Here is a 17,505-nt window from a genome sequence, read left to right as displayed (position 1 = left end):
TTGCTAGAGTTTTCGTTTTGAGTAACTTTATTACTCTTCATTTTTTATGCAAATATGTAAATTATGGTTGATAATAATTGTTGGTAAATAGATTATTTACGTGAGTATTTTAGCCTTAAAAAACGTGGATGCCAACATCAACACATTTTGATTTCAGGATGTTTTTTGCGCAAAAAAATTGGGTTTTACTGCCATTTGGGGTTTTTATTGCTAGAGTTTTCGTTTTGAGTAACTTTATTACTCTTCATTTTTTATGCAAATACGTAATTAAATTATGGTTGATAATAATTGTTGGTAAATAGATTATTTACGTGAGTATGAACAATTTTCAAGGATTTTAATTTTAGATGGTTTTCCTATGAAGCTTAACAATGAAAAAGCATTACACAAATATTTGAAATCCATGATAGTAGAAAGATGATATCAATAAGGGATGACCATGAGGTGTTGGATATGAAAACGTAAATATAAATATGAGAAAGTGTAATATGGTTAACTCGACTTGAGGGGAAGCAAACTAGGATCATCCTAATCAATAGTGCAAACCATCTCTATGCCACAATTTAACAAAAGACGTGAACCATTGTCTACCATGTTGTTTCTAGTGTTTAGATAAGAAGGTCGTGAGACATAAGTTAATGTCTTTATGGGTACTAAAATGGGAAAAAATATATTTAGATAAAAAATTTCCCTTTCTCTACTGTAGCTTGTTCAAAATTTCCATACATAAATGAATAGTAGGCATGGTTTTTACTAATTTATGTTTTATTTTGATTCGGGAATATTTTTGCAAATCATGCATTTTTAATTGGATGGTTATTGTCCTTATTGCCTTGTTTATTTTGGGAATATATATCTCCCAAAGATGCTTAGATTGACTTCATTTGTGCAGCTTGAGTTTTCATGCAAAATAAATTGCTTTCATGTTCTAGTATTATTCGCCTTGGTAGTTCTCTATTTCTCTATTTTAAAAAATAAATTTGTTTCAACTAGGGCTTTCAATTTGGTCTTGTATTTTCTATAAATAGCATATTGCATTAGGTTTGAAGCAACATTGAGACAAGTGAAGTGTAATAATGATGTATATGGGAACTTACTATCCATACTCACTTGTATTCAACTTTGCACCATGTAAATAGAAAGATTTGAATTTTAATACACACCGCATAAACATAAAGATTTAAACCCATTGTCATCATACTATAACAAAATTTACTCTTGTGAAAGCTCAAGTATCCATGGCATCAATTAATTTGGAATGGAATATATTGCGATGAAGAAATGAAAAAATGTGGGTACCAATTCACCACACTGCTCTTTGCATAGACATGCCCAAGAAAATGAAAAATATTTGCCTTCTAATAAAAGGTATCTTCATATTTTCCATAGAAGCATGTTATCGTATATGTATACAAGGCAATATCAAACCCTAAATTCTTCTATCTTTTACTAGGATAGTTAAAACGTCTATTCAATAGCCTAAACAACTATCAAAATTCTTCTATAAAGCATGATACAATTACAAGATCTATTTTTGTTACAATATTCTAGATCCCTTGAAGTCACAAACACCATAAAATTGCAAATCATAACGTACCTATATGCTTATAGAAGCCAAAACTATGATAAAATGTTGCTTGTCGTTGAAAATATCAAATGGATTATATAACCAAAACAATGCTAAATCATATATGAAAGAACATAAAATTTGAAAACTTGTTGTGATATTGAGAAATATTGACAAATTAAAACAACATAATAAACGCTATAAAACACGTACATATATTTCATGATGAATGAAAGAACCTTAGATGTTTATGAAGGAAAGAACTCAAGATGTTTATACCGCTTTTTTCATAATAAAACAGGAAAACTCATAATGGCATAGTCATATCAACACTTACTATTAATGAAGAATCCAATATTTAGCGGTGATAATGGCATTAACTACAATTTGACAGTGAGAAACAAAAAGACAAAACCAAAATAGAAATCAACATCCAAACGGTCAAGGTAGTTGTTTATATTCTAAAATTGTAAGGTGAGGGTTGTTAGACGTAACTGTCGAGCCATGTAATATAGCTGTTAAATTTATTTGTTTAGGAGATGTTCTTTTGTTTGTCATGTTGTTTTAAATATATGAACAAAATATTATTATTTTTTATATCCTTAAAAATAAACAAAATTGTTTATGTTCAACCATGAAAAGCCTTTGTCCTTTAATTGTCTATTAAGAGATAAGGACTTGCATAAATTTTACACATTTACAATTTTATTCCTACATGTTGAAGTGTTGAAGAAAACATAAATAGTGGTATTATTCCTATTCATTTTTTATGCAAATACTTGCTTAATACGTTATTTACAATGAGTAAGAGCTATTTTCAAGGATTTTAAATTTAGGCAATTTTTGTTATGAAGCTTAATAATGAAAAATCATTGAAAAAATATTTAAAAATCATGGCATAAATATTGCAACTACATTCACATGGAACAAATGTTGCAATAAGACCTTCAAAGTTATGACCCAATCAAATGTTTGAAAAATGTATTTTTTCAATAATATTGAAAAATAAAGATTTGCTTTTCAAAATTGAACATTATAACTTGCATTGATCAATACTAATATAATATTATTCAAAAAACAAATGATGACTAAAGTAAAAACAATCTAAAACTTCTAAATTTAAAGTGTTTTTAACACACACATATATAATTTTTGAAATTAATTCTTAACTATTATTTAAAATTGTTAACCCAATTATAAAAAGATTAACCACCATTCTCAAAAAGCATCTAAAATATTTACCATTTTTAACTACCTAAAGTGACTATAACCTTTTTATTTTTCATTCCCTTTTTAAATTATCTTATTTAGCATTGTATGGACACATATTATATTTATTTTTCTCTATCATTTTATCATATATATATATATATAGTTAATTTTTTAAATTATTTTATTCAATATTTAAATGATGTAGTTTAATTAATAGACAAAATCACCATTCGCTGAAATCTAGCAAATTACAATATTTAAATGACTTTTTGGTCAAAATCTAATAATATAATTTATAGAGAAATTGTGATTTGTTGTTATTAACAATACACTTTTGAATGCATAAATAGATTCAACATCCTAAAAAACAAAACCCAAAATATTTGATCTTTGTCAATTAAACAACTTTAAATTATAATTTTTAAAAGTCTATCCCAAATTTTAAACAAAATTGACTAAAAATATATATTTGAAAAAAAACTATTTCATCTATTCATTAAACTAATATTTATTTATTTCTTTTCAATTTTTTAATTATATATAATTAATTTAATTATTTATTATATTTTTTATTTTAAAATCTGTAATCTACTCATTATTCTTAATTTTATTTTATTTTTTAATTTTATTTTATTTCAGTGTCATTCTTTCCTATCATTTTTCATTAACGTTAAATTCTATTTTTTTCATTTTCATTAACATTGGATTATGGTTTTAAACATCCCACTAATTTTATTTTATTTTATTTCACTATCATTCTTTCCTAGTATTTTTCATTAACGTTGGATTCTCTTTTGAACGTCCCCGCTTATTACATATTTTCTCTTTAAATTCATCCAATATCCTCCCTAAATTATTTTATTTAAAATTTAAATTATCTTATTATAAATCCCTATGGGTTTGCGTTTGGCTCAGCGGGATTTTGGTTTTTAATTTTTTTTTCAATAATCTGGTTTTTTTTCTTTTTTAGTTCCATCATGATTTTCTCTATACTTTATTTATTTATTATGCAACAATTTTGTAATTTCATTTATTTATTATGCAACAATTTTGTATATAGATAAATATAGAGTTGTCTTTTTGTGAAATACCTATGGACTAAATCTCTTTCTAGAGAAAAAGTTACTTTATATTCTTCTCCTCCTATCTTATAATTCCTATCTTATAAATATAATAATTTTTCTATTCAAAAAAAATAAATTTCTGTAATCAACTCGATGAATGTTTCGTCCCACCTAAGGTTTGATGTAAATGTTTTGTTCGGTGTTTGATGTGACAAATTTTCATGGTGGATTATTGAAAATTTGTATATATTTTTACCTGTCGTGCACCCTATGATAATTCTATTATATAATTGTATATCTTTTTACCGGTCAGGTCCATCATATCAAAAGTCTATTAACTCGAATTTATGTACGCAATCAAAGTTTATAATAATAAGGTTTTTTTTAATTTTAATTTAATTAATTTTATTAGATATGTTTATTTTGAATATATTTTTATAATTAAATTTAATTGTTTATAATTAATAAATGGATAGTATAGATTTAATATTTATAAAAAAGATTATGGAATATTTTTATTAGTTTATTTATATATAAAATAAATAATTGGTAAATATTAATAGACATAAATTTATGATAAGTTTCTATACTCTATAAGTATTTGTATTCTTTTTTACTTACAAAAAAGACTAATTTTTTTTGAAAGGAAAAAAATTATGATAAATATCAAAACATAGATTTCATTTTATATGTCATATTGCTAAAATTTATAAAATTTGACTAAATCATTATTTCTTTACCATTATTATTATTATCATAAAAATAATTAATATATAATTTAAACATATATCTATTTAAAACAATTGTACCTAGATTTTAAGCATGAAGGTTCATGATCACTTTACACACAATGGAGATTCTTAACTAATCACACACCTTATCAATATTACACACTCAAAAAACCATAAGTCATTTCATTTGACACTTATTTATATGATTTTATTTTATTTAATTAATTTAATTAAAATGGACAAAAAAATTTATTTTTGAAATACATCTCAACTTTCTACTAAAAATATTCTCCAAAATTTTAGAAATTAAATCTTACTATCCACTTAATAATTATTAACAATTAAATTAATATTCTAAAAATCACTGTACCTTTAAGTAATAAAAAAATTAATATTTAACTAAAAAGTAATTATGTAAATTTTATTTTTAATTCGGTGAAAACAAAAATGTTTCAAAATTATATCAGATTCGAGTTATAATAATTATGTTATTATATTAATTATATTAAATTACAGTTGTAATATTTATGTTAGATTATAGTTGTGAAATGTTCATATTGCAAAAGCCTCTTGGCTGGAAATCAGAGGATACGGTAGAAAATTAGGCTAGAGGAAGTTTTGGATTGTGAAAGTGGAAACCAGTTGGTGAATTTTTTGCGTTTTGGATTGTGAAAGTGGAAACCAGTTGTGAATGTTTTGCGTTTTTTCGTTGGATGTCCTCGACAACCATAAATCTGTACAGTGTTGCCACCTACTCTATTCTCGACAATACGAAATGACGGTTGAATTGAGAGATAGAGACAGAGATGGTATATCACCCAACAAAAATCAATACCAAGCTTGGAGCGCAACCAAACGAATAATTTGAGAGGGAAATTCAACGTACAAATTATAATAATCCTACCACGTAACCCAGAAAATATGCTTTAAGCTTTCTTGCATACACAGCCATGTAAATCCAAACACAGATTCCATTTTCTTGGACTGTCTATTTCAATCCTACAAACTTCACAGCACTGCTATGTCAGAAAACATAGCCCGCTAATTACACCCCCTCTCCGGCAGAACCTTATCATTTATTGTTCTAGTTTTAAGGGTTCAAGGGGTTTACCAAACGAAAGCCAGGATTGCTGAAATCATGGCTTCCACTCCTATCATCATACTGACACTGGCACTTCTCTTCATTTCTCTCGCCGGTGCCTCTGCCGATTCAAAAGCCCACAAGGGTTCCCAACCCACAGTGCAGAGTTCTGGATCGCCCATAAATCTCGCCTGCCGAGCAACACAATTGCCAGACCTCTGCAAGTCATCTTTGTCTACCAAAGTAGCTGCAAATGCCGGAGCTGTAGAGATCATTGGAGCAACAATGGGTCTGGCTTCAGACGGAGCCAAACAAACACGTCTTCTGTCCCAAAATCTACTTGATACTTCTAGCCATGACGCCAACGTCACAGCCGCGGCTAAAAACTGTGTGGAATTCGCGGACTCTTCTGTGGCTTTGATTGCGAAAAGCAGTGCTGCTATAGGAGAGGAGCAGAAAATAAAAGATGTGAAAGCATGGCTGAGCGCAGCACTGGCTTATGTATACGACTGTAGCTCTGATCTCAGGTATGTCAATACTACACAGAAAATAAGCACTGTCATCCAACAGGTGGATAGGGTTACAAACTTAACCAGCAATGCTCTGAGCATGGTCGATGCCCTCGATGCTTACGGGAAGGATATGGTCCTATGGAGGCCTCCCTCAACGGAAAGATCACCCAAATCCTCTAATCTCCCCACAAATTATTACTATCTTCCCAATAACAACAACTGGGATTGGGATGTATCAGAGGTGGACGAACTGATCCCTGACATTACTGTGTCAAAGGTGGATCAGAAATCCTCTTTATCAAGCATTCAGCAAGCTGTGAACAGTGCGCCGGACTACTCGGAAAAGAAATTTGTGATCAAGATACAGGCCGGGGTTTACGGGGAAACGGTTCGAATCCCCCGCAGCAAGACGAATCTCGTGTTTGTGGGCGCCGGTATGGATAAAACGGTGATCACCGGTTCTGCGTATGTGCCGTCTCTGCCCGGCCCGCTCACAATTTATGATGTCGCCACTGTTGGTAAGTCCCATATTTTATTTCTCCCACCTTCTTAACACATTTGCTGTGCTTCTTGGAACGTTGCAGGACTAAAGAGGGGTTTATGGTTTTTTTGTGCAGGAGTAAATGGGGACGGCTTCATAGCCCGTGACATAACATTCCGAAACACGTTTCAGGGGCCACAGACTCATCAAGCCGTGGCCCTGAGAGTAGACAGCGATTTTTCTGCCTTCTACAGCTGCGCTTTCGAGAGCCACCAGGACACGCTCTACACGCACACGCTCCGCCAATTCTACAGAAATTGCAGAATAGAGGGCACTCACGACTTCATCTTTGGAAACGCGGCGGCCCTATTCCACAACTGTTCGATTCTGGTGCGCCCCCGTCAGCTTAAATCAAAGTCTGGCGAGACGGATCCCATAACAGCGCAGGGCCGGACGGACCCTGCTCAGTCAACTGGGTTGGTCTTCCAGCACTGCACCGTGGATGGGACAAAAGAATACCTGAGGGATTTCAGTTCCAATCCGGATGTTCACAGAGTGTATCTTGGCAGACCGTGGAAGATGTATTCAAGAACGGTATTCTTGAATTCTTATTTGGGCAAACTCATCAGACCCGAGGGATGGATGCCCTGGAATGGATCATTTGCTCTCGATACGCTTTTCTATGGGGAATATCAGAATTATGGACCGGGGGCGAAGGTCTCTGGAAGAGTGCCATGGTCTAGTCACATTTCTGCACACAATATAGGACTGTACTCTGTTCAAAGCTTCATACAGGGCGATGAATGGTTGTCGTCGAGCCACAGTACATAAATGACCAGCGTCATTGTTAAGGTTGGATGCATATTTTTGCAGTAAATAAACAGGGAGCCTCTATATTTAATACATATTTAATGTAGCATTCTAACGTATGTAAATTGCTAGCTGCTGAATGGATTTGTTGATTCTGCTTGATGTCCTTTCTGTTATGCATCTTTTGAACTACATTCATTTTATTGTGCTTAACGAATTTGTTGCTTCAACAACATAAGGTTGCATAAATATATTTTCCAAATGCCCAAGTTCTGTTCAAGAAGATTTGTTTACGGCAAAACTGAGTCAGTGAATTTCCTAACGAGAATGAAGCAAAAATGAAAGAAATGTGATGGAGATATTGACTTCAGAGGTAGCAAAATGTTCCTCTGTATCTTCTTGTGCGGCAAGGGTGCGGCACGGCTTACTAGGGTACCGTTAGTTTTTATTTTTTTGGGGGTGAAGATCAATGCTTCGTTAAAATTTTCTATATCGAAATGGGCTCTCTGGTTTTTAGAATTGAATGTTATTCTCTGCAGTAATTTATCATGTGCGAGAGGCATGCCCATGGAGTCAGTTTTCTGGTTTCGGGTTTGGTAGTTGGATTTGACAAAAATGACCTAGTGCATTGCATTGCGTTCCATTCGTGGAATCAAAGTACTCACGTGCCCCTAATAATAAGCTTTGATGTATCTAATAATAATAAAAGGAGTGGTTTATAATGCGATTTTTTGGAGATTCCTGTGACGGAATCTGGCGGAAAAAATTGAGGTTAAATCTTGATTTGTATTATTTAAAATGGTATTTTAACTGCATATTTGGATTCAGCACCCTAAAATACCCCTGGGACGCTTTGATTGTGTAGAAACTAGCTATCAAACTTGCGATTCCAATAAATTGCTGCCGGATTTTGACCGGAAAAACCGACCAGAAAAACTTCCAAAAAATCGCGTTATAGACAACTGCATTCTAAAATAACTATTTCATAATAAAAACTAATTAAATGTTAAAAATAAGTAGGGTATTCGCCTCATTTCAATTTGAAATCCAAAACCTCGTTTGCAATAACATAGGCGGCATTCAATATTTAAAATTATTACTTTCTTCATCACTATCACCACAATTTTAGAAAACATACCGTGGATAGAGTGGTTAACACAGAATTACAATAAGTTTTTCAATAACTAAAATTGCGAATAGTTTTGATAGACTGATTTCTACTAAAATTGTGAATAGTTTTGATAGAGTGGTTAACACAGAATTATAATAAGTTCTTCAATAACTAAGGTGATCGTTTCTTAAATTATTAATATTACAGTTTCTTAAATTATTAATATTATAATTTTATAAATCTAGATAATTAATATTATAATTTTATAAATGAGGCTATTATTAGAATTTTAAAATGTGATTTTTTATTGTTTAAAATGTATTTTTGAATGTATGAATGGATTCAATACTTTTAATAATTTTGGGTGCAATTGCATAATGTGGATTACAGGTTTCAAACTTACAATTCTAAAAAATCTCTAGTGAATTTGAGTGAAATTGACTAGAAAAAATAATCCAGAAAATAGTCAAAGGCGTTAGACTATGCTTAATGAATCATAAGTTTGAGTTGTCTACTTCATTGAATCGGGGTTTTGAACAACAATAAATCACAATATAAAGTATTCTGAATAATAAGAAATCACAATCTCACTCAAAATTATATCATTCAATTCTAGTGAAAAGGTTAAAACATCTATGTAACAGAGATTGTTGCTCTCTCTTTTTTTCACAAGTAGGAAAATCTATGAACAATTAAGTTTCACTAATTCATATTTAACACCAAATTTTGTAAATATTTTATTAATTAATATTGAATGATTGAAAATAACCTCTTTTGAGGAATTAAATTATTCTAAAAAGTGTTTGAGCTAAATTGTACTTTTCATAACCGTGATAATAACATCCCATTAATAAATAAATCGTTCTTCTATCCAATAAATAAACTAATTTTATTCTAAATTCAATTTAATTTGAAAAAAATAACATTGTAAAATCACTTTATCCCGTAAAATAATGTATTGTGAAAGGACTTTATCGTGTAAAATAATGTTAAGTAATCTTAATTTTTTATACTTATTTCATTTTCTTATTTTAATTTCATTTTCTTACTCTAATCTTATTGTTTTAAGTGTTTTTTTTTTAATTTTTTTTATAAGTTATAGTTATGAAATTACAGGATTTTGGATTTCCCGTGAGACCTATTTCCATTAAAAAAAAATTGATTTAAACACTTCCACTCAATATAATGAAAATCGAAGGCAAAGTTTGCAATTTAAGTTGATGATGGTGTTTCTCTCATGTTAATTCAATTCAATGGCTAACAATGTTTCGTTAAGTTAAATAAAAATATAGTGTAAAGTAATGGTTAATATGTGAAGGGCATTTATTAGAGACTTTGGATTATCGTAAATATTTTTCTATAGATTTTGAGTGTTTAGTGGAGGGTTATTATTTAATTAAAAAATAATTAAGCATATAGATGTTGTAAATACGTTTTATATATGGTGTGATAGATTTACTATCATATATATAATAATAAGGATGTTAAAAATAGAATATAGTATTATAAAATAGTTTAAGATGTTTCAAAAGAGGATAAAAAAGTTTATCATCGTCAATAAGAGCGGAAGAGGAGAGTAGGAAAGTGATTTCTAGTTTTAAGTGTTAGGTTAAGAATTTATATTTTTTTTTATCATATATTTTAAATGAAATTTATTAATCACTTTTGGTTTAAAGAAAATTATAAATGTATAGAAAGATTTGTTAGGATTCTCTAATTTATATAGCTATGAAAAATTATGAAAGCATAGATAGAGCATAATAATTTTAGATAAGTATGAAGAGTTATTCATTTTCCTACTTCATAGGAAATCATTTTCTCATTCTTATTCTCTTATGTTTTTTCATTGCATAAGAATGCTATGTTATGTTATCCATTGGTTAGTCCATGATCCATATACTAACTATAGTTGGGGTCAAAAAATGACATTTTTACAATGTTATTCTAATGTTTAGACGCTGAAATCAATGCTTTCCAGAAAATTGTCGTATTTTTATTTACTTGGAATATTGTTTTGTAAATGTAGTTAGACTAGCATCTTTAACACAAGACATCATTTTAAACAACGATTATCTATTCTAGTGTAAATACTTATTTGATGTTTATGTCTTCCCTAAATGTCATTATAATGACCTTTGGAAAGTCATCTAAATACGTTCTCAAAGTTGCCAATGCACTATAGAATACTGGCACTAACAAACAAAATCAATCATGAGCCATTGATTTAACAATATTCTAGAAGATTACAACATATTTACAATAAATTAATGCCATGACTTCGATAAGTCGATGTTTAGGAGGAAAAATGGTGTTGGTAACATTGATTTATCAACTTGTATAGGTGCATTTCACCACATAATCATTGTCCATAGTTATACAGTTATTCCCTCAAAAAGGTGTTTCCAGCAATGCAAATGAGTTTTGCTAATGGTCTAAAACTCAAGGGGACAAGTAACTGATCAACATGCATTGCCATACTAGGTTAATAAATGGTAACAAATCATCAACATTGCTAAGTTACTATGGCCATGTATGTTCACTTTTCTTCATCAAGACACATGGAAACATTATTCCAAATAGTTGGTACAACTATTTTTAAAGGAAAAAAATAGGACTATGAAATGGGCATTGCATAGTGAAATGTATAGGGAATTAAATATAATTACCTTTGGTACTTGTGAGAGAATTATTTGTCCCATTTGTCACTAGTTTTTATTTCCTACAAAAATCAAATGTCACATACACTTCAATTATTTATATCACTATTTGTAATCATTTTTACTATGTGAATCAATGAATGCATATAACATAAGATAATAATTCTTTGTAGAAGCATTGATGTATTCATATCATCATAATAAATCTTAGTAGAAGTAGAAATAGGATATTGTATTAAAGGTTTATCCTATCAAAATGTCTACGTATTTCTTCTATGGTTGAGTAAAAAAATTACATTTGACGAGGCGTTTTTGAAGCTTCCAACCATGTTTTTGAGATCCATATCACGACATGTGCTAGAGTTCCTTCCTTGAGACCACTAATGAAACATTATTTAAAAATAAGAATTAATTGGTCTTTTGTGTAGACTTCCAATTGCTCAGAAGTAGTAATACAGTCCATAACTATGTTGGTTTGCACAATTTTGTCAACCATCCCAAATGGCAAGTGACATGTTCAAAACAAACATAAGGGACTTGCACAAATTAGGTCCATGCAATGTAGCCCTTATAAGCTTTATTATACCATTTCCATCATTGCCAATGTTTGACATCCAAATGTAAGACCTCGAGTTTTAATCTTTATAAATCATCAATTATGACATGGGGAGAGAAATAGTGTTCTATTTGGGTAAATCACCCTGAAGGATTAAACCTATCAAATTTGATCATGTTGACCTTTGGAAAATGGTGCCATGAATTGTCATATCAAATGTGTGGGTGAGGGTTATCCTAAAATAATATGTGTGTGGCTAGCACTTCATGGGTTGGGAATTCCTTAGTTGAATCAATGTTTGATCTAGTATATCAACATTCAAGTGGGCACCTAACAATCTCAAAATTTCACCTTTTGATTTCATTATTTCATTCATAATGTTGAGTGTAGACTCAATGTTAGCAACCTTGTCTTCTATAGCTTGTCATTGAGTAGGTTGGGCTTGTTGGTTCTCCAAGTTGGTCATATTGTAGATTTAAACCATGGGACCACCAAAGATTTAGTAGAAGTGTCATTCTCCACTTATTTCACTATAATCAATGGATTGAATGGATTATGTTTAAATATGCCCAAAATCACTATCATTGTTGGGAAAAACATCCTAGGGGGTGTTCATTTGGTTTCTTATGTTGGGTTGTGTTATATTCTTTCCACGACTACCCCACGCGGGGCGTTGCTAGAGGGTAAGTAGGGGGGTGGTAGCCCCCTTGCATAGGGTTCAGGGCAATGCCTCGGGAAAATAAAATTGGATCCTATATTAGGTGGGTGGACCTACCTATGGTTTTGTGCATGGATTTCACACATGGTTTAGGGCACGATGGTTTTCGGTCCATGGTATTTTGTAGATCCAGTCAAGGGAACTATGGTTATGTTCTAATCCAGGTTTAATGGATTGGGGTTTATGGACGCTTTGACATGTATATATATGTGTTGTAACATTGAAAGGATCATTTTTGAAAATCAATCTAGTAGTCCCGGGTTTTGGGATCCAGGGGAAATCTTTGTGTACATATGTTTTATGTTTTATGCTCTTGCCATTGTTTATTTTCTGTTTTTTGAATTCGTATGCAGGTAATTTTTGTACGGGGTTAAAACCTACATTTGGTATAAGAGTTGTTTTGGCTTTAAGGGGACACCTTTGCTGCTGAGGGGTTTTTGCTCAGGCTTGTGGTAGACCCTATTCAGTGGGAGATCTGTGGGATTGATCCTTGTGGTGAACGAAGATGGCGAGCAATGAAAAGATAGAGATCGAGAAATTTAATGGTCAGAGTTTTGAGTTGTGGAAACTCAAGATGGAGGATCTGTTGGTGGATAAAGATCAGTGGATCATGGTAGATCCAGGTACTAAACCAACAACAATGTCAACTGAAGACTACGCGAAGTTGGATCGGAAGGCAAAGAGCACAATATGATTGTGTGTCTTAGATTCAGTATTGCGGAATGTATTAGGGGAAGCTTCAGTGAAGGCTTTATCAGACAAGTTAAGGACTTTATACCAATCTAAGTCTCTGATGAATAAACTGTTCTTATGGAAAAAGTTGTATAACCTGAGGATGAAAGATGGTGACTCGTGACAGAACATCTGAATGCCTTTAATACTGTGGTAAGCCAGTTATTATCTGTTGATATTAAAATTTCAGATGAAGATAAGTGCATCAGTTTTTTTGTGTTCTCTACCAAATTCGTGGGATAGTCTGGTTGTTGCAATAGGTAGCAATGCAACTACCTTGCAATTTGATGAAATAGTCACATCCTTGTTGTCAGAGGAGATGAGACGGAAAAATATGGAGGGCTGGAATGGTGATGCCTTGTCTATACGAGGATGGTCCTAGAACAGAAACAAAAATAAGTCCTTGAGTGGGAGATTTAAGTCTAGAAGAAGATCTAAATCTCTAGGAAAACCTGTAAAGGTGTGCTGGAAATGCGGAAGGAAGGGCACTTTAAAAGGGACTGTAAATTTAAAGCTCTAGATAAAGGAAAGGGATATGATGATGCTCCTTCTGAAGAGGTGAAAACCACCTAAAATGAAGGTGGGGATGTGTACGTGGCTTCTTCTTCAAGTACACATGTAGATCATGAGGCATGGTTGATTGACTCAGGTGCATCCTTTCACTTCACTCCCCATAGAGAGTGGTTCTGTGAGTATGAGAAATATGATGGTGGTGATATCTTCTTAGGGGATGGCAGGAAGGCTAGAATCGTTGGTCATGGAAAATTCAAGTTAAAGTTGCAAGGTGGAAGGATTAGAACACTTCCAAGTGTTCTGCATATTCTTGCATTGGCCAAAAATTTGATTTCTGTAATCAAGTTGGATGATGCAGGTGTAAAAACAGTGTTCGAGAAATATACTTGCAAGATGGTTCGAGGAGCACTGGTATTGATGCAGGGAGTTCGAATTGGAACTTTGTACAAGATTGAAGGTAGCACTGTTATTGATAGGTTAAATAGTTTTGTGGTTCCTGAAAGTGGAGCAAAAAATCTAGTGGTCTCTAGAGAAAAGACTATGCTTTGGTATCAAAGGCTTAGACATACTGGAAAGAAGGGCCTTCGAATACTTCATGGTAATGATATGATAGAAGTTATGTCAAATTGCTCTATGGATTTTGATTTCTGTGAAGATTGTGTATATGGGAAGAAAAATCGAGTGAGTTTCCCCTCTGGTGCTAAGATGGCGAAACAGATATTAGAGCTTATGCATAGTGATGTGTTTGGACATGTGAAGGTTCCATCACTGGGTAAGTTTGTGTACTATGTATCATTTATATATGACTTTTCAAGGAATACATGGATATATTTCCTCAGGAAGAAATCTGAAGTCTTTGACAGGTTCAAAGAATTTAAGGCTCTGGTGGAAAACTAGACAGAGAAGAAGATAAAGGTGTTGAGGACAGATAACGGTGGAGAATTTTGCAAGAAGGAATTTGAAGAGTTATGTAAGAAGTGTGGTATAGCACGACAGAAGACTACTCCATACACACCTGAGAAAATGGAGTTGTAGAAAGAATGAACAAGACGTTGATGGAAAGGGCAAGAAGCATGCTCAGTGGTGTCGAGTTAGGACATGAATTTTGGGCAAAGGTGGTGGAGACTACATGTTACATGGTCAATAGATCACCTCCATCATCGTTGGAGGATAAGACTCCACAAGAGGTATGGACTGGTAAGAAACCTTCTCTTTCACATCTGAGGGTATTTGGATGTGATGCATATGTACATGTTCCAAAGGAGAAAAGAAAAAAGTTGGATAGTAAATCTGAAAAGTGCATCTTTATTAGGTATAAGGATGGTTTAAAAGGTTATAAGCTTTGGAACCCAGAAACAAGGAAGGTTGTGTACAACCGAGATGTGGTGTTTAGAAAGGTGAAAGATGTTATTAAACATGAATTCCTACCAAAGGAACCTGAGAAGATAGAGTTTGAGCTAAAGGAGGAAGAATCAGACTCTACAACATAAGAGGAATCAAAAGATGAAGAGCCACAAACTCCGGCTGTGAGAAGATCAATTCGAGAAAGAAGGCAGCCAGAAAGGTATAGTCCATCTGATTTCTGTTCAAAATTTTCTTTATCTACTACTGATGATGATCCGAGAATTGTGAGGGAAGTAGTAGATTCAGAGGATGGCAAACTTTGGAAAGAGGCCATGGTTGATGAAATGGCATCTTTGAACAAAAATGAGTCTTGTGATTTGGTGGAGTTGCCAGCTGGAAGGAAACCCATTGGTAGCAAATGGGTGTTCAAGAAGAAGATAAATGAAGAAGGCAAGGTGGACTAATACAAAGCTCTATTGATAGAAAAAGGTTATTCCCAGGTGTCGGGAATTGATTTTGGTGATATTTTTTCTCTTGTTGCCAAGGTAGCTTCTATTAGATTAATTTTATTTGTTGTTGCTGCTTTTGATTTTGAGGTAGAACAGATGGATGTGAAGATAACATTTGTTCACAGGGATTGGAAGAAGAGATCTACATGAAGCAACCTGAAGGCTTTGCGGTGAAGGGTAAGAAAGAACTGGTGTGCAAGTTAAAAAATTCTTTGTATGGGTTAAAACAATCACCAAGGATGTGGTATCAGAAATTTGATACATTTATATGGGGACTTGGCTTCACCATAAGCAAAGCAGATCATTGTGTGTATTTTAAATTAATTGGTGACCGTGTTATTTATTTGGTCTGGTATGTGGATGATATGTTGTTGGTTGGAAATGACAAAGAAATTATCTAGGATTTGAAGACCCAATTGTCCTCCAATTTTGACATGAAAGATCTTGGTGCTGCAAACTATATTTTAGGCATGGAAATTAAACGAGATCGGGTTAAGAGAAAGCTTTGGTTAAACCAAAGGAAGTATGTCAAGACAATATTGTAGAGGTTTAATATGCAAGATAGTAAACCGGTGAAGGTTCCTATTCTTGTAGGTGTAAAGTTATCTCCTAAACAGTGTCCCAAGACACAAGAAGAGGAAGAGGACATGTACCTGTTCCATATGAAAGTGCAACCAGTAGCTTGATGTATGCAATGGTCTGTACTAGACCAGACATTGCACATGGAGTGGGAGTATTGAGCAGGTTTATGTCAAAACCAGGGAAGGAGCATTGGACAATAGTGAAGCGGGTTTTCAGATATTTGAGTGGCACTAGTGATTATGGTTTGTGCTACCAAGGAAGACCATGATTGGACAGAGTTTTGGATATCCATGGATTTGTTGATGCAAACTAGGCTAGAGATCTGGATCATAGAAGATACACAAGTGGGTGTGTTTTTAACCTATTCGGAGGTGCAGTCAGTTGGATGAGTAAGAGACAATCTGTGGTGGAACTTTCAACTACAGAGGTAGAATACATGGCAACCACTCATGCAAGCAAGGAAGTAGTTTGGTTGCAAAGATTGTGTTCAAGTATGGGGTTAGTACAACGAGCTATAAGGATAGATTGTGACAACTAAAGTGTAATTTTCTTGGCAAAGAACCTTGCTTATCATTCAAAGACAAAGAACATTGATGTTCAGTATCACTTTGTGAGGGATATGGTTGAGGACAAAAAGGTGTTGCTTGTAAAGGTGGACACTTTGAAAAATACTACAGATGCATTGACAAAGTTTGTGAGCATTGAGAAGTTCTCTTGGTGTAGAGAAACAATGGGCATTGCAGGGCTGGATCAATGACTAGTCTCTCCTGTGGAAAGAAAAAAACGAGTGGGAAAATGTTGGGTTGTGTTATATTCTTTCCATGACTACCCGACGCGAGGCATTGTCGGGTAGTCACAGGGGTGGTGGCTACCCCCCCTATTGGAGGGTATGCAGGGGGCAGTAGCCCCCTACATGGAGTTTGGGGCAACGCCTCGGGAAAAACATTTTGGACCCTATATTAGGTGGGCAGACCTGCCTATGGTTTTGTGCATGCATTTCGCACATGGTTTTAGGCAAGATGGTTTTCGGTCCATGGTATTTTGTAGATCCAGTCAAGGGAACTATGGTTATGTTCTAATCCAGGGTTAATGGATTGGGGTTTATGGATGCTTCACCATGGATATATATGTATTGTGACATTGAAAGGAACATAATGAAAAATCAATCTGGTAGTCCCGAGTTTTGGGATCCAGGGGAAAATCTTTGTATATATTTGTTTTATGTTTTATTCTCTCGCAATTGTTTATTTTATGTTTTTAGAATTCGTATGTAGGTAATTTTTGTACGGGCTTAAAACCTACAGTTTATGGCTAAATAAATTGGC

The 17,505-nt window shown here is 33.1% G+C and overlaps 1 protein-coding gene across 1 annotated transcript; it reads left to right on the top strand.

The window, feature by feature from the left end:
* Positions 1 to 5,563: 5,563 nt before the first annotated feature.
* LOC149162496 (pectinesterase-like) lies at positions 5,564 to 7,540 on the top strand. Its single transcript, XM_089435714.1, has 2 exons — positions 5,564 to 6,685; positions 6,785 to 7,540. The coding sequence occupies exons 1-2, from the start codon at positions 5,713 to 5,715 to the stop codon at positions 7,477 to 7,479; spliced, it is 1,668 nt and encodes a 555-aa protein (XP_089291840.1). The 5' UTR covers positions 5,564 to 5,712; the 3' UTR covers positions 7,480 to 7,540.
* The last annotated feature ends 9,965 nt before the right edge of the window (positions 7,541 to 17,505 follow it).

Source organism: Pinus tabuliformis, chromosome 5_2, assembly GCF_031772625.1.
Source record: "Pinus tabuliformis cultivar Carrire ecotype Pingquan chromosome 5_2, CPIR1, whole genome shotgun sequence".
Classification (NCBI taxonomy): domain Eukaryota; kingdom Viridiplantae; phylum Streptophyta; class Pinopsida; order Pinales; family Pinaceae; genus Pinus; species Pinus tabuliformis.
The sequence above is the reverse complement of the archived record's forward strand: the minus strand, read 5'-3'. Positions and strand labels throughout refer to the sequence as shown.

Excerpts from the sequence above, each read along its gene's own strand:
- LOC149162496 (XM_089435714.1), top strand. The coding sequence starts at position 5,713 with ATGGCTTCCACTCCTATCATCATACTGACACTGGCACTTCTCTTCATT. Across the intron at positions 6,686-6,784 it reads TTATGATGTCGCCACTGTTG|GAGTAAATGGGGACGGCTTC; the intron begins GTAAGTCCCATA and ends TTTTTTGTGCAG.